The sequence below is a fragment of the Maylandia zebra genome, linkage group LG6 (genome assembly GCF_041146795.1).
Source record: "Maylandia zebra isolate NMK-2024a linkage group LG6, Mzebra_GT3a, whole genome shotgun sequence".
In the NCBI taxonomy this organism is placed as follows: domain Eukaryota; kingdom Metazoa; phylum Chordata; class Actinopteri; order Cichliformes; family Cichlidae; genus Maylandia; species Maylandia zebra.
The window spans coordinates 13,562,211-13,583,061 of NC_135172.1; the positions used below are offsets into that span (position 1 = coordinate 13,562,211).

Below are 20,851 nucleotides of genomic sequence, written 5' to 3' on the forward strand. Positions count from 1 at the left end.
ATCTGCTTAACTTAGGTAATTTCCCACTGCAGGAACTCTTCGAATGAACCTCAGGAGGAAGTCAGAGAGCAGGGTCTGGTGTTTAACCAGTGTTTAGTTCTATCTAATTTTGCTCTTAAGGGCAAAAATGTTACTAAGTTAACCCTTTAAGACCTACCATAGAACCAAGTTCGCCAGAGCTTATATTATATTTTTACATGCTGTGGAGCCATTTTTGGGAGCATTTCAAGTTGCTATACATCAATACATCCATTATAGCCCAAACTTTAATAATATGTCTGTATTAGGTGCATAGTAATTACATAAATTGCAAAAAAGTGCAATAAACTACAAAAAAATTGAAAATCGTTTTTGTTTTTTTAACATATATTTCTAGTTAGAGAAATTTAAGAGGCTTATCCCTCAAAACTGTAAATACAAAAAAGTTACAAACTAGTTTCCCACCACAGGAAATTTATTTTGAGTGTCTTCATAGTTTTATTTTTGAAATACACCAATTTTTATATACTGCAGGAAAAACGAAAATAAATATTATAGTGCAAATTTGCAAAATAACAGCATATGCATCAAAATAAACTATTTCCAGCAGTGCAATATGAGTCTTAAGCATCCCAGAAATGACACAGAAAGTCATAAAGTCAAACATAACTTTTTAAAACACATAACAAGTAAAACACAAGCTCATAAGGCCCCGATCGTAAAAAACTACATTTCCGCAAAATGACGTCACTTCCGGTTTCGGGCAGGTCATGCGGTCATGTGATAGTTCGCGCTGATGGACGTAGGAAGTGTTACAAACAGCTGATGGATCGGCGAAGCGTGTTTCTGGAATATCATGTTTTTGTTGCTGCAAGTGATTTTTATGCAGTTTTTGCAAAGCTATATGTGGAAGGAAACTGTGACCTAGGACAAGCTGATGGCATAAGATGTAAGTACAACTCCTCCAGTTTCATATGCAAAAAAAATTATTGCGCTAGCTTACTTGGTTGCAGAGCTACCGGGATTTAAAAATAGTTACGCAAAACAGAGCGTGCCCGCTCCGTTCGGCTGTAAAGGGTTAAGAAAAAGAAGGTATTCCTAACTTGCACTGATTTTTCGCCTTCATTGAGATCTAATGTGTTTTCAAAGAGTTCCCTTACATTTTCAAGCATTTAGGTGCATTTAGGCATGAAAGCATCGTCAAGATGACCTGCTGAAAGTCCAAAGCATTGAACTCTTTGGACCCCTTGGTGGCAACTGAGCATCAGTTAAACACCACAGCCTACCTGAGTACTGTTGCTGACCAGGTCAATACCTTTCTGACCAGATGGTATGCATCTTCTGATTGCTGTTTCCAGCAGGATAATACAAAATGTCACAAAGCTCAGATAATCTCAAACTTTTTTCTTGAACATGAAGTCACTGTACTTAAAGAACTACATGATGTGAAGCACGAGAGTACCATAAATCACCTTTAACGTTGAGGCAGATGTAATTTAAATAAACAGATGGGCAGGAAAGGTTTGGCGGCTGTCATGCAAAACCTGCTCAGTAGTTACTTTACATATCATGTAAATGAAGAAACAGCAGGTCAGACCCTCAACATGTTGTAAGCATCACAATCAGCTGACTCATGCAGAGTACTACTGTGTGTGTGCAGACAGCAGCTGAATGTGTGGGCCTCTGAAGGAGCTCCGTCAAGTCGGTGCCCCTTTACCAGGCACAGGAGGAGCCAAAGCTCGGGGCAAATGTGACTCCTTCTGCAGGTTCCCCACTTTTCTTCATGCTTGGAGCACAATTCTTTTCCCATCTTGATTATTTTAGTGCAAGCTATGCAGTTTAAAACCCCAAAAATGACATATACATAACAGTGTAATCGGAGAACTTTGCAGAACTTTATTGTGACAGCTGATACAGACACCAAACAGCTCTCTGTAACAATTAAAAAAATGTTTTCACTGAAACTAAAGTGAACTTCACCCACTGCTAAATCCTTCCCTCCAAGGTACTGGGGTCATCCCTGCACCGAGTGATTGGAGTAAAATCTCAGTAGTCTTTCCTCATCGCCACACCTGTTTGTCTATCCAAAAAGAGGAAAAAAAATCTGATTGAACCCGAACTGTCTAAAGCGCTCCACAAAGCCTCTCTGCACTGCTCAGCAAAGTGTTAAGTGCCTCCTTTTGTGTCAGCAGTCTTATTTACAAATGGCCATCCACCCAGTTTGGCTGCACACACATTGCTGATCTTTTCAAAACCTAATATCAAACCAATAATTCATAAAATAAGCTTCACATCAAGAGCAGAAAGGTAAAACCAAAAGCAGGCAAATTCAAAAATGATCAGTTAGGTCACTTCTCTGCCCAGTTGGCACAGCAATGCCAAACGAGAGATGGGGGGGGAGGGGTTGTAAAGAACAAGGCCGTCATTGAAAACGCAGAGGGCAAACTTCTCTGCTTATTTTAGAGAAAAAAAAACTGTTCATCTGCCTACATCTTCACATGTCACCATATTGGTTGTATTCACAGAGGTGTACTGGAGTTGTCCTGAAACCACTAAAGCACTAAATTACAGCAGCAGTCCGAGTGACGGGCTGGGAGGAACGCTTAAGTCTCCAACATCAACAATAATACTGAAATATAACATTTCAATATGTAATAAGTCAATCTATATTGAAATATACAACTTCTTGTTAACCATATATTTCAATATACAAATCATACATGTAAGAGGAAAAAAAAAAACCTACGGTACTGTGTGGTGATAAAGTGGGATTTTTATGACCCGTGAACAATGGGAATGAAACACGAGACGGATGCTTAAATTTGAAATATACTGATTAGCCTTTCACCTGAGTATGGGCTATTGTCACTGGGGTGGGGAGGCGGGGGTAGCCAAATCCTGTGTCGTCTCACTTTCACTCACACACTAAACACACTCTGCACAGGAATAGTTACAGCTAAGAGGCTCGCAGAAGTACCGTTTTAAATAGCTGCTATAAACACACTCAAAAGAAAGTGTCTAAAAAATTATCTTTGGAGGGGGAGAGAGAAATGAAACATACAGAACATCAGAGCTCCTTTTCATATCTCCACCCGTCCATGTGGTTGTATCTCAGTACCTCTCAGTTTTTAGGTGGAGCATTTAAGGGAAACAGAGAGCGTCCAATAAGTTAGTCCGTTTCTTTTCTTTTTTTTTTTTGCATAGCCAGACAGTGGGCACAACCACTGCAACCACAGAAAGAGTTTCAATGGGAGAGCTGTCACTGGAAGTGGGGAGCCTTGGTCCGTGTGTGTGTGTACCCCTTTCTGTCAGCTGGCCTCGGGATGTTTAGTTGGCCGCTCCCAAAGATGCAGCTTCCTGCTCACAAGGTGGACTCTTTCTGGCGATCGCGTCCGTTGGACGTCTTCTTGACTTTGGAAATGCCCTCGAGTGCACCTGACTCAGTCACTCTGGACACAAACAGAAGAGCAGCAGCACTTTTAATGGCAAACACTTTCTCAACCTTCATCTTAGTTCAGTCGGAATTATTAAATCTTATGGAAATCACAGAAAAACAAACGCTTAGCCACACATTACCCACACGAGCCTCCTCCTTATGTGATGGAACTAAATAGACAGTCAGCACCACTAGAATAGTTTCAGCTCTTTCAGCACCATCACTCATAAAGTAATGTTTTCTTCAATATTCATTTATGATCACACCGCACACATGCTATGCGATATCAGTGTTTTCACTTTGTGTTAATGAGGACAAAAAACCAAATCTCAATAAAAGACTCATACGGAGATTTGGCTACTTCAACCATACTTTGAAGACATGCTACTTTCTATAACTTCTCCAAGTATAAATTAATCAGGTAAGAACTCAGTAACAGGATAAGTTATTTAAATGCCAGGTGTGGGCTCATACAGACGTGTCACGCTTACACTTCATCATTCTCGACGTCGTCCTCGTCCTGGGGAAGCTGGAGATAGGGGTTATTGGATGCTGGGCGAAACTTGTAGCCCGTCAACACAAAGAAGATGAGAGTCGACACCTCCACCAGAAACTGAAGAAGAAACAGTGCGTTTAATAACAGACAGGAGAAAGTGTCTTAACACTGTCCACAACATCCGGAAAATTTCTTTGCAAACAAATAAGTAGCACAGGGCCTTTTTAACATATGCGCTGTTTCACATTCTTCAAGCAACGCTAATATCCCATCAGGCCTCAGAGGGGAATACAGTGCTCTTTAATAAAGGGCTTTAAATAAGTAATGTGCTGGCAGATTTATACCAGCTCACATCAGGCAAGTATTGCCAGTCATTGTTGATTCAGAGAGCACAGACCGTCCTCGACTTTTTTCAAACAACTGCTGTAGCTGCACCGTCATCGTCTTACCTCATAGCACCACTGCCACTGGAAAGGCATAGTGAATTTGAGCAGAATGGCTATGATCCTTGTAAAGTAGATGTAACACACGATCTAAAATGACAGAAAACATTTCAGTAAGAACTCTTTAAATTTGCACGGTTAAACAAAAAAAAAAAATATCGATCACACTAAAATCTTCCTTTTCCTCAGGATTAATTTTGCTTTGCTAAAAAACATTGTCAGAGGCAAGTTTTCAGTGTAACTGGTAAATCTATTACTGGTCCGATTGTTCAGATGAATGGAGGGTCACAGAACAACAGCAAAATACTGGCCTTCTTACCATCACATAATAATGGCGGAAGAGCTTGAGCTTCTCCAAATTCATGGCAGCTGAAAGAAACATGCACCAAGTTAAACACAGAACAAAACCTCTCCACCTATTAAAGCCCTGTAGTTGCAGCAGGACTCACCTTTGCCATCGGTGCTAGAAGCCTCTTGTAGGTGACGGATTGACCTTTAAAGACAGACGTGTTATACAATGAATCTGCTATTTGGGGCAAACTTGCATGCATACACCACGTAACACAAAGTTCATTTCGAATTACAAGAAACTACTTATCTCTTGTTTCATAACTTCAAACTGAAAATTTTCATGACTGTTTCATCAAGTAGGCAGGGCTGGACGGCAATGCTTTTGGTCCCCTCTCATTTTTTTCATGAAGTTGAATTATTCTGGGCGTTCTACTCTATCAAACATGCTCCACTTTCCCATACTGATCCTCTTATCCCAGAAATCTTAGTAACTTTAAACACTAGCCCCCAAAACTAATTTGGGACTAAAATGTAATTCAATAACAGATATCACACTGACCACACAACAGGGAAAAGGATGGCTCCACAGCAGATAAGGTCCACCAGAAAGAGGATCTCCTTCCACACGTAGTACTCGCTGGAGCCCTCCTCTGTAGACTCGATGATGATGTATGCGACGTTAGCCAGGACCTGCAGCACGACCGGCGAGCCATCAAAGCAAATACACATAAAAATCACCCAAACACCATTTGATTTGCTGCTCACCTGCAGAGGAATGACGATCATGAAGATCTTCTTCTCCTTGTCGGACAGGATGTATTTCACGAAAGCCCAGCCGGTACCAATCAGCGCCAGTGTGATGAACAGGAGCGCCCCCTTTAGCCTGGGAAGGATACAAACATTTTTTGTATGTAATACAAATCAAATACAACCTAGGCTAAGACACCGATTCTGCTGAGGTTCTGCTTACAGGTGTGTTATATAATACATGATGGCCCAGCCCTCAATAGGATGCCCCTTAGTGTTGATGAAGTAATAGTTGATCTGAGAGAGACGGGGACAGAGGCAGAATTCAGTGAGTCTCTTTTTATGAGAGGATTCAAACTCAAGACTGTGCTGTGGTGGTGATGCACTTACACTGTGGAAAACCAGTGACATGGACTTTGTGAAGGCTAGCGCTGCCATCAGCCAGTGGATCTTGAACACACTGTAACTGCAAACAAGCACAGAAGAGAGATGTTTAAACACTGCAGGAAATGCTTTTATTCCTACTGCTTAAGGTTCATCCAAATAATTAGTTATGATGTAAATTTTAGTCAAGCAATTGAAAATGTTGGGCAAATGCTTTGGGGCAGGATACTGTATGACCTCTGCAGCTCAGTTTTGTTAGTCTGTCTTTTTTTTTGGGAATGCAAACCTGTTAGCTAAGCTCGAGCCATGTCAGCACAGAAAGCGTTTCAGCCATCTTTAATAAATCCAGCAGTTCATGGGGTCGCATGTTTTTATTCTGTAACTCAATTTTCCTTCTTTCTTCCTTATATTCTGGGCTATGAGCACTTCCAGAGCAACAGTAAGCCACAGCAGAACACTCTGCCAGAGCTATAGCTGCCAAGTTGGCTAAAGGACAACACGTTTTAGTAAATCACTCACTGTAAACCTGCTTTATGTTCCTTTAGTGGGAAGGCTGCAGCATCTATGGGCATGTCTGTAGAGTCCTGCGGGGCACTAGTGGGATCTAGAGGAAGGCCAGTGGTAGCTAGTGCTCTTTCACTGTCATGATTGGAGCAAATACTTCAGATATCTTCTTAAAAAATGTATTTGGGCTGCGTTGTCAAGTATGATGTGTCAAAGAAGCCAAAGTCTTTTTTTTTTTAAACTTTATAAACTAAAAGTTCCTTGTAGTGAGTGTGAAGTACTTGAAGTTACTCAACACCCACTGTAAAACAGTGACTGTGCCACAGTCTTCCACTGAGGTGTGAACAGGATCCTATGCTTAATGATCTAATTAGTGTCAATTAGCAAATATTGTCATGCTTCATGTTAGAGTGATTATAACAATAAACACTACAAACTGTGTTCACTTTAGTATGGGGTCATATGAGCCAGTGGCCCTAACCGTATTCTTCCATCATACACTTTGTAGCAAGAGCTTCCCAGATTATGCAAGTGATTTTTTTTTTTTTAATTTCCAATCCTGCAAAACAGTGTGGTTCACTATTACTTCATTGTGCCCGTGTACCTGTGCTTCATGAGATTGTACACCCAGACCAGAGCAGCAATGAAGAAAACTCCAGCCATATAAAGATAAAGGCGAGGCAGAGGGATTTCCGCTGCAGAGAGGAAGCCATGGGGATTCTTCTCCCTCACTTCAACCTGTGATGCACGCAACATGGTAAGCAGACACACGCACGTGAGTGTGCATTTTATAAACTCAAAAATACTCAACTCACTGCAAACGAGTAGGGCTCGTTAAATCCCGGCTCGCTGTTTCGACAGTAGTGGAACTTCAAGCTGTACAGGCCCTCCGCCTCTGAGCCAAACCGTATGCGGAACTGTTGAGAGAAAGAGAAAACACTTCCTGTCAGAGACAATCCTGCCCTTAAACATGCCTGAGCATACTGGATAAGGAGGATTTTCTTACACTGAAGCTGTAGATGCTGCCGTTTTTTTCCAAATCTAAAGTCACATGGTGGCGACTGCTGAGCTAAAATGAAATACAGCGTAGAAATTAATTTTGGGATTAAAATCAAACTAAAAATAGACCAAAATAACAAAAAACAAGAAAAACATACATTGAATGTCCCTGTCACGTTAACAGCTTCAGGGTTCTGCACAGCCTGCTCTGGTTTCTTGTCATCGCTCCGTTTGTCTTGGTGCTCCGCTGACTTATCCTGATTTTTTGATTGTTGTTCTGAATCACGTTTGACTTTCTCCTGATCTACAGAGCACAAGTGCAGATGCCAGGCACAAAGGTAGAAATTTAGTTTATTCCGAGCATTCTATACACAGGTGGATGCTTTCATATCAAGAAAACAAAAACAAAGGCAAAGTCGAATGAAAACAAAGGACAGTATAATAGCAATGCCTCTTTCCACTAGTACCTACTTGACTCGGCTTAGGCTTGTAGTACCAGGTACTTTTTTTAGTGCCTACTCAGCCGGAGTTCCACACAAATCAGAGGTGATCCAAAAATGATGTTAACAGACTGCATAACACCGATTGGTTAGTCAGTGATGTCAGTGTTTGAGTCGTGAGAGCGTCTTGTTCACAAAAATCAACACTGTGGTTTCAGACTGTGACAAAAAGCCACACGCTGAATAGTAGCTATACAAATCGCTTCGACGCCCGCCATTGTTGTGCCGTTTGTTCCACATATAAATGACATAACAGCACTTTCAGCCACGTTGTTATGAAGATCCCACGCACATTGGTTGACACTCGACTGTGATGGCAAATGATAAAAACAGAGTCGAGTCGAGCAGAGTAAGTACTAGTGGGAAAGAGCTACAAGTGCATTTGATGAAAATCCTTACACTGTGTAAAATATATCAGAGACTATGAAATTACCTTACATTTGACATATTATGTAAATACCATAAACAAACACTTCTTAAGACCTGCTCCTTTATCACAAAAACAGAAGAACCTTGATGAATACATCTGAGTTACTCTTCTCTTTATCAAAAAATAAATAAAGACAAGCCTTTAATAGAACACTTTAAATAGAACTGTTTTTGGGGTGGGATAGAAATTTAAAGTGTACTTTGTTTAAATGATGCCACTGAAGGAAGCAAAATCCAAATTTTGGTATTTGTGTGGCCAACACTAACCTTTATCTGCTTCAACCTTTTCCTTCGCAATCAGTATGTTGTCTTGTTTATTCACAGCATCCACACTGACGCTACACAAACACAAATTATACAGTTAGCCTCCACACACTGAGCTGCCGACGGCACTGTAACAAACATTTTTGAATATTAGTGCTGAAACATCCACACCTTTGGTTCTTGATATTAATGAGAAAACGAATGAGAGGCTCGGCATTGGTCGCATTTTGAGTGAGCAGACATTTCTTCAAATCCTCTGCCTAGAGGGGGAAACGTCACACAAACACTCACTCAACACCTGTATTCATAATAACAAAACTTTCATAAGTGCATTTCAACAAAAGGCCGTCCTTGTCCTACATGATTGCACAACTAATTTTGAAAGGTCTGAAAATAATGATGTACAATGCTGACAGAAATATTTATGGTGATGTACTTACTGTGTAGGACAAGACTCCATTAACACGCGATCTGGACAGGCTGAACCCAACCTTAAGAAAGTGGGATTACGTTAATCAGTAGGGTTAAAAGCAGCTGATTCAAATCTCTATTTATTTTATAACACATATTTTATCACACTAACTCAATCTGCAAGTTTTTACTGTCAAATCAGCTCTTAAAACATGACACTTGACACCATCGCAAACACAAGACCAAAGGTTGATGAGCTCACTGCTGCTGCTTCATGACTTTTGTGTCAGGTTAGCCCGACTCACTGTTGTTTCGAGCACTCCACTACATTACTTCAGCGGTCACACTGCTTACAGTGCACTCGAATGTTTAACAACAACTGTCTAGGAAGAGAGGCTTATTAAAGGCAATGTTCATGCATACTTTCATTGTATGTTTTTTCCCCTATATTTAAAAAAAAAACAACCCCCAAAACAAACAAAACAACAAAAACAACAAAAAATGTCAGCGACGTAGTAGCTCATCTGACCCATGAATAGTCACAATTAACAGGCTGTTCCCCACAAAACAGCACATTTTGTTGAGACCTTGCAGCTGAGTAATTCAGGTGAAGACCCATTAGATGATCGTTGCGTGATGGTTTGATTAAATCCTGATTAATACTGTAGGAGAAGTGGCCGTTCTAATGAAATGTGAATAACTGGATGGATTTCATTTATGTTTTAGCTCATTAGTCCTTCAGTCTGATGAATCATTGGGGAAAAATAAATAAATAAAATTTGAAAAAAGGTCAGATTGAATCCTTTTGTTTTAAATGAACTATTAGCCTGATAAATGGTTCTGAGACCAATTTTGTTGTCTGTTTATTTTGTTTCTATTCATTATTTTTGCTTCTGTACCAAGATAAATAGAAATCTTTGCTAAAAAGATGTTCTGGGCTGTGAGGTCAGTCTCCTGATAATGAATATGCAAATTCTCATAACCACTGATCTTTGGCCTTCATGAGTGGTGCTAGTTTCAGTCATTGTGCAAATGTACTGTTTATAAAGTTGGGGAAACCTGGAGTCAGCTGACACTGAAGAAGTCACTTGGATGAGTGACGAAACAGTTTTCTCAGTGAAAACGCTACATCCAGATGAACAGAATTAATCTTTTAGGTAAACCTAACAAACACTTTACACACTGTATAAAATATACAAAAATAGAAGAAAATATTGCCACATTACATAGAGAATCCACAAAATAACAACACAAATATGTTAGCTGGGCCAAAAATACTTCATTAACTCTGTCTGCAGCCTAATCGAGTCAAGATATTAATTCTTTAACAAGCAGTTAACAAACATATAGTTACATTTTTTCCCTTCAAAACCTCAGTGTTAAATTTTTTTTAATTAATTAAACCTGTTGATGATTATAATTTGCTGTCCATTTACACAAAATGGACAGCGACTGTGGGTTTGATTATGGATCTGCTACGGTGAACCTGTTTATTAAAACCCAAGAGGCTGTACAATTATTAACAAAAACTGAAAAATTCCACAGATAAAGTAACGCAAACTCAGAGCCTTCATTTCCAATCACGCATTAATTTTGAGTCTCTGTCCAAAAGGCATATTTTGAGTGAAATTCTTAGTAACAAAGATGAAGAAAATGTTCTTTTCATTCAACTTTTGTTTTAGTTTGACCACATATGATAAGTTTCATGGGTCTTTACAGGACTGCTAGTTGTTTTTATTTTTATTTTTCATATTCAAAGTCAAACAACTGTTGATGCACCTGTCCCGAATTACAGATGTGGATTTACATTTATGGAGAGGCTGGAGAACATTTTGACATAGTTGTATTCAAATGTGGCCTCAGATTTAAAGGTTTTATGCAAACAAATGATAAATAGAAATGGAATTGCACATCTGTAATAGATGTGCCATTTCATATTAATATATAAAACCGTACATCTAACGGTACTGCCTGGTACAACATTACCTCTAGCTTGAATTTGTTCCTGCTTTTTTTTATTATTATTATTATTATTATTATTATTATTATTATTATTATTATTATCATCTTTCTTTTTGTAATTCAATTCTATCGTTTTGAAGAACACAATGCCACCTGTTGAAAAGAAAGGTCAATGAACCACCGCATATAACCAAACACACACACCGGACTTACTGGGTACTTGCTGAAGTCCACTGAAGTCTCCGGGACTTGCAGTGAATGCAGGTAGACATCCAGAGTTCCGTTAGCGTAGAAGCCAAAGTCGTTGAGGTCGATGGTGTGGCGAATTTCATTCTGGTTGTAAGAACAAACAAGTAGAGCTCAGCTGTTGTGGTTCAGTCAGTAAACATGTCTCCTAAGACTCAGATTTAAGAAGCTTTGGTAGCTTTTCTCGTGCGCCCATAACAAAACCCAACGCGACATTATGTTTGGACTGTCCTCTGCCATTAGAATTAATTACAACATACGAATTGAGTAGTAAGACGCTCGACGGGAGCAGAGGAAAACAACACGCCATTAGCTCCCGAGCTAGCGCTGTCATAATTTGTTGCCTTACCGTCAATGTAAGCTTGTGTATTCTTGCTTCGCACCCAGGCAGAAGTAATATGAATAAAAATCCAGCCACAAAGCAGACTCTGTGCCCCACCGCCATCGCTGACTCGCTAGCGGTAACTAGCTGCTAATACTAGGGAGCGTCAATCCTTCCAGGTGGCTAAATAACAAGCTAGATAGCAGACTTGAATGTAAACCAGGTCAAATGCGAGAGTTAGAATCTTTCAGCTTAGCTTTCCGGCTCTTAAACGGCGTCGTTTACTATCAAACTACAACCATGTATCTTGTTTTCGAATTCCTTTCTGCTGTCATCGCTTAAGGTAACAGCTAGCTTGTAGGCGTCACGATCTGACTTCCTGGTCTGGTGTCAAGAACAAAACGTTGATTAAGGTGCGGACAAGAGCGTCAGCTGCTGCGGGCTCACAGCCGAGATATAGACAACACTCTGCGCAAGCAACCGGAGCAATGTAGGCTTTAAAACTGCCCACCCGTACAACCCGCTTTTCTGTACTAATTTTGTGTCAGAAAACGATAAATGTTGTTCAAGGATCTGACTACACCTTATATGAGTTGTCCTAGATTTTGATCACGTGGTTCAGCCCTGCCACTAAGCTTCCGGCTAAAATGAGTTCACGTGATTAGAATGACCCTCCACGTCGGATACAGTCTCTCTGTTGTTACGTTGCGGAGATGAACTTTTGACACGTGGAGCTTTTATTGTTTCAGACATTCAAACTACGAGTTTACGTTTTGTTGTCTCACTCAACAAATGTTCTATATTCTCTGTACACGTTATTTGTATTGTCCACAAATCGCGATTATTGTTCAAACAAGATCATTTTTATAGCCCCTCTGATGACATGGTCCAAAAAATAAATAAATTGTGGCCACAAAATACTACTTCGTGCCGTCGAAATAGTATAACGTGCCCACGAAATACTTATTTGTGGCCACGAGAAAAAAAGTCACTAAGGGGGATTTTCTGGGACTTCCAGTCATGAGAAGCTTTGCAGCTGTCTTGAATATTTTTTTCACCTGGGAATAAACTTTCTCACTGTAATATGATGAGTTTCAAATTATTTGGAAATAACTAATAACCCTTTAAAGATTGATGGATAGAGGCTGCTAAGATGTCCAGATGTATTTTTAATATATCCTGATATTTAAAATTGTGAAAATGAATGCGGGTGTAATTTCTTTTTCACACAACAGTAAATCTACAACAACTGACTAAACAACTGATGTATTATCACCATTATAGCTGAACTTGTATGTGACTCCTGCTTTTAGTTGTTGCTGTTGTTTGGCTGGAGTCTACACCCCTGGTGGGGGGACTCCAGGCCTTGAGAGCCGGTGTGCTGCAGGTTTTAGATGTGTCCTTGATCCAAACAGCTGATTTAAATGGCTAATATGGCCTCAATATATCTTGAAGTTCTCCAGAGGCCTGGTAATGAACTAATCATTTGATTCAGATGTGTTAACCCAGAGTGATATCTAAAACCTGCAGGACACTGGGCCTTGAGTTCCCCACCCCTGGTCTACACCAACTCCTGAGGTACACATCTGGCTCTTTAGGAGCTCGGTGCTCATTGGCTCTTTGCTATTCGTGTCATTCTGGTGCTTGGGCCTGAGCAGGTATAATGGTTCAGTAATATAGATAACTGATTGCATATTATTCAATTCTTTTTACATTGTAATTTGATTATCTTTTAAAATAATTTGACCAACTTTAATTAAAAAAAATAAATACATTTTTTTACAGCCATTTACACCAGTTTTTCTTGATCTACTGTTTATGTCTTGTCCAAGTGCTGCTCTGCACACAGCAACATGTGCACACACACACCAGCCAGCAGTCTATGGTGAGAGGTTTGCTGCAGTCAGACAGCTTGATGAAGTGTGTGGAGGCCAAAGAGAAAGAAAACCATTTCCTGGATGGTGATATGTGAACAGGAGAGATCAGCAAATTTATAGAGATGCTCGATAGAGACTTGATTATTATCACAGTCTTAATTCCTCTTTTTTTTAAATTTTTTATTCCTATTTATTCTATTTATCCCCTTCGTATATTTTATTTATATTGTCTCTGTATTTATATATATGTGTGTGTAATATTCTGTAACTCTGTAACTTCTGTCGGTGCTGTGCTTTTTTGGAAATCGAATTTCCCAGAGGAACCCACCCGAGGGATTAATAAAGTTCTATCTATCTAGAAGTAAGGGTAATATTTGATATTCCTATTTCTGTAACAATCACACTTATGAAAATACACAAATTTACGATAAAGCACATGTGCTGACCACAGAGTGAAACTTCCCACAAGAATGATGCATGGAATTTTCTATTGATTCTATTGATGTCAGATTAGGGATTGTGGTCAACAGATTTAGTTTCAATTCAAGTACCTAATCGTAGCCTCAGTGATTATATAGGACAAACATGTCTTAGTCAGCTGAGAGTAATTAAAAACATTACATTTACACTGTAACCCATGGCAACCAAGGTTTGAGGTGAGGAGGAAGAGGATGATATTTTATTATGACGCCGGTGGTGTCGTCGCTTTTTATTTCCTTGGGGAACTTCTCGTCTTACAATAAAACAAAGGTATGATCCTTCATATCTTGAGTCCAATGGCACAGACATGAATTTAAATGGCACAACTTCTCTTCTTCTCCACCTTTGGGGTGCAACATATGTATCCGGTCTTCAGCTACAGATGAAATCCGACTAGTCAGAAGGAAGATGTCCGTCTCGGCCACCATATACAAAGGAAACATGCCGGCTTCCACAAACCGGCGCACAAACTTATGTATTTTTAATAGATTGATTGTAAGTTCATGTGAGTGCATCAGTTTGTTGGAAGATGTAACCACTATGTATGTTTATGAGTACAATATCAAGAAGTGGATGACACAGAAACATCAAAAACACAGCTTCACCTGCTGACCTCAGATGAAAGTACGAGTAACTCCTGACACGTTTACATACACAGCTTAACAGGCCTGATTTAATCTGAACATTTCAGAGTTTGTTGAAACAGCAAAGCACAGGTGGACATTTGTACGTGTTACAACAGATAAATCACAGGAATAAAGATTAAAATGAATAGTGGCTCAATATCATTCAGGCTTTATTTTCAGGGTTCTGGGATATAACTCATGCTGTTTCATGATAAAGGAGGATAAAGAACCCTAAATGACCCTGTGTGTTTGTTATACAGTCGACTCCCGGTAGTCGTGGTGATTTGGGACCACAACTGCCGCAAATACTTGAGAACCCCTCTAAAAACGCTTATAACTGCCTATTTTAATAGTTCAAACACCAAATATATCTTAATCTAAAACACTTTATATGATTTCAAAGTCATCTTACAATATTGCCCTTAAAATATTTGGCTTACAGCTACGCGTGAACACTTCTACAACTGTAAGAGTGTTCACGAATACCTGACAGGGGTCGACTGTATTACCATCGGTAATTAGTTGTTACTGTTGCCTGAACAATTATGTCAAGCAATATGTCTGCTGTAAAAGTAGCCTGTTGGTAGCAAAAAAAACATGAATATGCCCGTACGTGTAAGTGTCTCTCTTTGTTACTCCCTCCCGGGATTTACTTTTTTAAAATCAGACTTTAATGACTGCAAATTGTAAACAGAGTACATTCGTGGTTCTGGAGTATATTCTTTACATGGCATCATATGTAGCTGTAACAATTACTGGCATCATTAGAAGACCTTAGATATGCCGGGCATTTCTGTGTTGAAAGGAACATGTGATTGCACCGTGTAAGCTACATGAAAACATCCAGCAGATGGACTGCGTGAGAAGATCCCCATCTATCACAGGGCTGACACAGCTCATAACTCGGCCTTATTCAGAATCACCAGTTAACATTAATTTCATTTCATGTAAAGGAAAGAAATAATTACAAACTATATTGTGCCCTCCGCTTTAATCTCCATTGAGATTATTTTTGGTAGAAGTTTATATTCATAGGTGCGGTGCTGCTACCGGTGACCGTGGGGGCAAAAACCACTCCTCCCTGCTGAGCCGACATCGTGGCTCCAGCGGTAGGATTTAAAGTAGAGGATCCAGAGGATGCAGCTGCTCTGCCCTCTACAGCTGAAAGGACAAAGAAGCAGAGAATCAGTGGTAATGTCTGCACAGAGGCAGACCACAAACAGATTGTCAGTTACAGGTGAGTTTAAGAAACTCTGCATTCACCGCACCTTCAAACTTGCCCTCTAAGTCGTCTGCGATGTTGTTGACATTCATTTTCCTCAGGATCGCGACAGAGACTTTCACAGCCGTCGCTTCACCGTAGCTGTCTATCATACAACTCACAGTGTCCATACGGTCTTGGCCCTCGAGTTTGCTCTTTGGAATTGGTTTGCAGCTGTCCACGATCTTCATGGCGAGGTACCACTTAAAATGTTTATACTCATCATTAGTCAGGTCTTGCAGTTTTTCTAAGAGCAGCTCTGGGACCAGCATGTCTGCTCACTGAACAAACGAGAGAGAGAGAAAATGAGCTCTGTTTCTTTTAAATAAATACTTTCATTCCTTTATGGGCTTAGTTGATCAGAAAATTCATGTCTGTAACTATCTGTCTATTTTAAAGTATATTACACCACATTCAGTTTGTTCAAGATGATCTATAAAACAACAATAAGGCATTTAAGTGTCACTGCCCCCATTATCATAAAAATAATAGGAATACTTAAAAGTGTTGTGCAGTTAACTCCTCGGTTAATGGTTGCTTAGCTTAGAATATTGAACTTTTAAATATTATAAAGAAAAAACATGTGAGTGTAACTTTTCTGGTGTAAATCTTCTGTATTTTTAAGGTTCTGTGAACACAACAGAGACTACTACAATAAGTCCACCAAGAAAATCCTTTGCAAATCTGATGTGTGCATGGAATAAAACATTTATTTATTATGTTGTTGTTTTTAAATATGGTTTTTACTTTCTGCTTTTATTCAAAGGATGTTTTGAAAAAGTCTACGAGGAACCAAAGTTGTACTCAACAGTGTGATCACATTTTTATATGTATGCTATATGCTAGCCCCAAACCCTCTGGCTCTCTTCCAGTGTCTCCTCGGTCCTCTCTTCCTCCCGCCAACCAGTTGCATCAGGTGACTTCCCCTCCCTGAACATGGGCTCAAATGAATTTAAATAAACCTGAAGGACTAGTTTAAAACACTGAAGCTAGTCGTGCAGTAGTTTCATTTTTCGTCGCTGTGTTTAGTGGGATCGCAGACAACGAGGAAGTAAATCAGCGTCACCACGTCAGTGAATTAATAGCAGTGCTAATACAACTTCTAAAACCTGCTAATGAACCACATCTGGATCTGGATCATACATCGGTCACTATATGCTCTCAATGTCTGCGTTCGTTCACATCCGATGTAAAGCTGCACACAGAGCGAAAGTAAACAACAAGAAAGTCAAGTTCAAGTCTCCGTCATCCTTTCTAGCTCCTCCTGTTTCATTTTGTATCGCAGCGCACAGACGTTATTAAACCTCCAAAGATGTGCATTTTAACTTTGGGGAATTTTATGAATCAAAGAACTCACCTCGTCACTGACCCGCCGATATAGCACCAAGCAAAGGATGTAAAGAAAATGGCGCAAACGAGTGCTTTCGGTTTCAAACCCTCTACCGGGAAAGTTCTGCGAAACCTACAGGACTACGTCAGGAGTGACTACTCAACACGTAGTGAACGTATTATGACTTAATGTGTGCACAGCCGTACTTGGTCAAGATACAACTAGTTTATATATAATCCCGTTGTGTTTATACGTCTTATGTCTATAGTCACATAAACGGAACATTTTGTCCTCCTTGTGATTCTGCCGGTAAAAAACAGCTGCTGTACAGATGTGCCTGAGCGACTGAGGGGTTGGCTGGTACATTGTAGTGATGTGTCGGTCACGAACTAAATGGCTCTTAGAGCCGGGTCTTTGATGTGAACGACGCGAGCCGGCTCTTATCACAAGCCCTGGGTTCTTTTTTTCTTTCTCTCGCCCTCTCTCTCCCACTTTTTTTCCGCTTCACTCCGCATGAGCCTTGTGCTTTGCGCTGGGAAGAGGGGGGAGGGGCGGTAGTGTAGTAGTGGCCGGTAATAAACCAATCCTCATGAAGAACAGTGCTCTTTAATGAATTCAGCACAGACTAGGGTTGCCAACTCCCTGAAAAATAAATAAGGGACACCTCGTGGCCAGGGCCGGGCGACCCAGTTGTCTTCACCCTTCCCAGTGTGGTGAATTTTCTAGCTCTTTTTTTGTGTGTGAAATTATTTTTTTAACCATTTGACTTGAAGTTGATTTAAGTAGATGCATATTCTATTCTTTGTGATATGAACACATGTGAAACAAATGATCATTTAGCCATTTATTTTTAGCTCAAAATGACAACATTAACACAGTAAAACAGGTCTCTTTCTTAAACAGAAGCCTGTCATGCTTAACTTTTGAGAATATAAGTACGGTAAATCTTTCTTTAAAAGCACTCTGTCCTGCTTAACTTAAAATAATAGAAAACAATAGAAAGAAAAATATTCTTGTAACAGTGCACATTTAGTGCATTTAGTACAATTGGCTTCAGTTGAGGTATTATTTCAGCTTTTCTAATCAGCTGCGCCTGTTTGTAAACCCGCTTGTTCCCATGATTACGCATCATAACTCATCATCATTATTCATCTATGTATTACTTTTATGTATTAGTCATCAATTTGTTGTAATCATCTATCCTTGCAGTTGTTTATTACACAAAATAAATTATATTATCACACTTCTGGCCACATAGCGCTGATATTCACTGCACATGCCCATATTAACGTTTTCCAGCCAGGTGTTTTCCTTTTCCCATTCTTCCCTTTCTCTGAGGGGAACAAACATTCCGTGAAAATAGTTGGATCTACACTGCTGCTCAATCACAGCTGCCTGATCAATGTTTTTCATTAGCAATTTAGCAAAGTTGATGGTGGTGGTGTGTCTGTGTGAGTGAAAGACAGAGAGAGCGAGCGACAGATTATCTGTTATAACCTTCATTTTATGGAGGCACAGTGTGAGCACTCAGGTCGCATCAGAGCATCGGGCGGTATAGTGTGAGACCTGCATCGTGACCTACCAACTTCTAACCCCTGCGAGTCAATCGTGCAGTTTGAGCAGGAGCTGAATAACGTGACTGAAAAAAATCGCACAGTGTTTGCCCAGCTTTAGGTGTACTGTCATCCGAGACTTGCACCGCAGAGTCGGCGTTTGTTCCCCTGTTGGCCATGCTTCTTGTTGTGGTCATCTGTTGTCTTCCGGTATTTTCTCCGCAAGCGACCTTTCCTCGACCAATGAGATGAGCGGTAATCTGAATTGTCATACTCGAATTGTCATAAGTGTGCTGTCAGCTCATTGGTCACAAAGCAGGAGAGGGGCTGGGAATTATGTTTTCAAACAAAGCGTTAATTCCATTAAAAGTTATAGACTACTTTTGATTCTCACTGTATTACGGGACAAAGTGCGTCCCTTATTAGCTCAATACGGGACGTGTACTTTTGTTTCGAAATACGGGACGATTCCGTATTTTAAGGGACGGTTGGCAACCCTAGCACAGACTAACATCGAAGAGGTAGCAGTGACACACATCAGTTATCAGCTAGCCATCTAACTGTATTCTATCTCTAAACCTTTACCAACTCCGCTTTACTCTTATTTTGCGACACCACCCTCTAGTGGTGCAATATGATATAAACATTACAGAACACAACATCTCCTCTCTCTTTATAAAAAGAGTTCACCAAATAGCGTAGTACAGAAATAAAGTAATTCACTGTTTAGCAAACCAAACATACACTGGTGAACTTAAATGTTGCAATAGTTATACCATCAGAATACTACAACTAGAAAAGCTAAATAAGCCTGAAATTGTAAAATAAAAAGAAATTATTCCAGTTTTTCCATTACAATTTTTTCTTAGTGCATTGGTGGCAGGAAATCAGTTCTTCTTAAACCCAAAATAGAACAAGTAATGACATTTCTCTAATGTCCTTTTTCAAGCAACCTATTATGGTACAATATAGTCTTTGTGCCAACGAGGCTTATACTTGACGCGGGGCAGTCTTCTGGCAGTAGGTGAGCCAGTCTGGGTGTGGTGCAACCTAGCAGTGTCAGCGTTCTTTTCAGTCACTGGGCGACCGCGTGCTAGATGAGTGGCATTCCAAATCTTCCCATCACTCAGCAAGAAGGCATTCAAGCCTTTGGCTTTTGTTACTGTTACAGGAGGGGTAAATCTGGGATGTCCTTTAGGGACATGGTGGGGTTTCCTTATCCTCACACTCTCTCCTGGTAGAAAAGAAGGTTTCCGTGCGTGACGCCTACCATCAGTGTAACGTTGCATTTTCAACTGATATTTCTGAACTGAGTGACGTGCAACGTCATCCAGTGGAGACACAGCAGGAGGCAAAGGGAGGACATCCAGTTTAGTACGCATCTTCCTGCCATACAGGAGTTCATAGGGAGAGAGGGAAGTAGTTGCATGCTGCGTTGCACGGTAAACTTGAAGCCAATCCAGCACAGTCGCCTTCCATGGTTTCGACTGCTGGATTGATGTCTGGATACAGGTGCGGAGGGCACGATGAAACCGTTCGATTGCTCCGTTTGCACCTGGGTAGTAGACAGATGTTCTGCTGTGGGAGATGCCTCTATTCTGAAGGAATGAGGTGAACATTGCAGAGGTGAACTGTGTACCATTGTCAGTTACGATGTTCTCTGGGTTGCCATGACGACTAAAGACAGATGAGAGGAACTGAATGACATCATCAGTAGTAGCAGAAGGTGAAAAGGCAAGCTCAGGCCATTTGGAGTAGTAGTCAGTCAATGTTATGACGTATCTACAAGCAGGTATTGCAGTATCAAAAGGCCCAACAATGTCAAGACCAAGTTTTTTCCACGGTCCATCAGGCAGTGGGACGGGTTGGAGAGGAGCAGGATTAGTATGTGCAGTTTTGTCATTGGACTGGCAAAGGAGGCATGAGGTTATGGCAGACTGGACTTGTGAGTCCATTTTTGGCCACCAGTAGAGATCTCGTAGTCTTTGTTTTGTGCGCACAATCCCTTGGTGACTTTCATGTGCCAGCGCAATCAGTTTAGGTCTCACTGAAAGTGGTGCAATGAGCCTTGAGCCTCTGAGAACATAATCACTTAGGGTTGAGAGTTCATTACGGATTTTGTAGTAAGGTGCAAGCGTGACATCAAGTGCTTTGATTGAGGCAGGCCAGCCGCTTTGTATTTGTGAACGCAAAGCAACCAGTTCAGGGCAAGTTGAACAGGCAGAGTCAAAGTCCGCAACTGGAAGAGAGGACATGGCAGCAGAAACTTGGGCTACCATTTCATGATCTGCATCCGATGTAGGATGGGAAG

At 40.4% G+C, this 20,851-nt stretch overlaps 2 protein-coding genes across 2 annotated transcripts; both read right to left on the bottom strand.

Annotated features, from left to right (window-relative positions):
* Positions 1–1,852: 1,852 nt before the first annotated feature.
* Positions 1,853–12,039, bottom strand: gpr108 (G protein-coupled receptor 108). The gene is made up of 18 exons (XM_004569072.4): positions 11,441–12,039; positions 11,059–11,178; positions 8,913–8,963; positions 8,644–8,732; positions 8,476–8,546; positions 7,438–7,583; positions 7,287–7,349; positions 7,096–7,197; positions 6,885–7,018; positions 5,783–5,858; positions 5,616–5,689; positions 5,411–5,528; positions 5,205–5,335; positions 4,804–4,847; positions 4,674–4,723; positions 4,361–4,444; positions 3,907–4,028; positions 1,853–3,428 (listed from the first exon to the last, which is right to left on the bottom strand). Exons 1-18 carry the CDS (start codon positions 11,534–11,536, stop codon positions 3,341–3,343), a joined length of 1,659 nt encoding a protein of 552 aa, XP_004569129.1. The 5' UTR covers positions 11,537–12,039; the 3' UTR covers positions 1,853–3,340.
* Positions 12,040–14,421: 2,382 nt separating this feature from the next.
* LOC143418969 (caspase b-like) lies at positions 14,422–17,229 on the bottom strand. Its single transcript, XM_076884694.1, has 3 exons — positions 17,015–17,229; positions 15,665–15,938; positions 14,422–15,557 (listed from the first exon to the last, which is right to left on the bottom strand). The coding sequence occupies exons 2-3, from the start codon at positions 15,927–15,929 to the stop codon at positions 15,403–15,405; spliced, it is 420 nt and encodes a 139-aa protein (XP_076740809.1). The 5' UTR covers positions 15,930–15,938; positions 17,015–17,229; the 3' UTR covers positions 14,422–15,402.
* Between the last annotated feature and the right edge of the window lie 3,622 nt (positions 17,230–20,851).

What these genes read in the sequence shown, in the direction of transcription:
- LOC143418969 (XM_076884694.1), bottom strand. Translation starts at nt 15,929, where the DNA reads ATGCTGGTCCCAGAGCTGCTCTTAGAAAAACTGCAAGACCTGACTAAT. An exon ending in CTTAGAGGGCAAGTTTGAAG is followed by an intron (nt 15,558 to 15,664) that starts GTGCGGTGAATG and finishes TTGTCCTTTCAG; the next exon opens with CTGTAGAGGGCAGAGCAGCT.
- gpr108 (XM_004569072.4), bottom strand. Translation starts at nt 11,536, where the DNA reads ATGGCGGTGGGGCACAGAGTCTGCTTTGTGGCTGGATTTTTATTCATA. An exon ending in TGTCACTGGTTTTCCACAGT is followed by an intron (nt 5,690 to 5,782) that starts GTAAGTGCATCA and finishes CGTCTCTCTCAG; the next exon opens with ATCAACTATTACTTCATCAA. An exon ending in TCCGCCATTATTATGTGATG is followed by an intron (nt 4,445 to 4,673) that starts GTAAGAAGGCCA and finishes CTGTCATTTTAG; the next exon opens with ATCGTGTGTTACATCTACTT.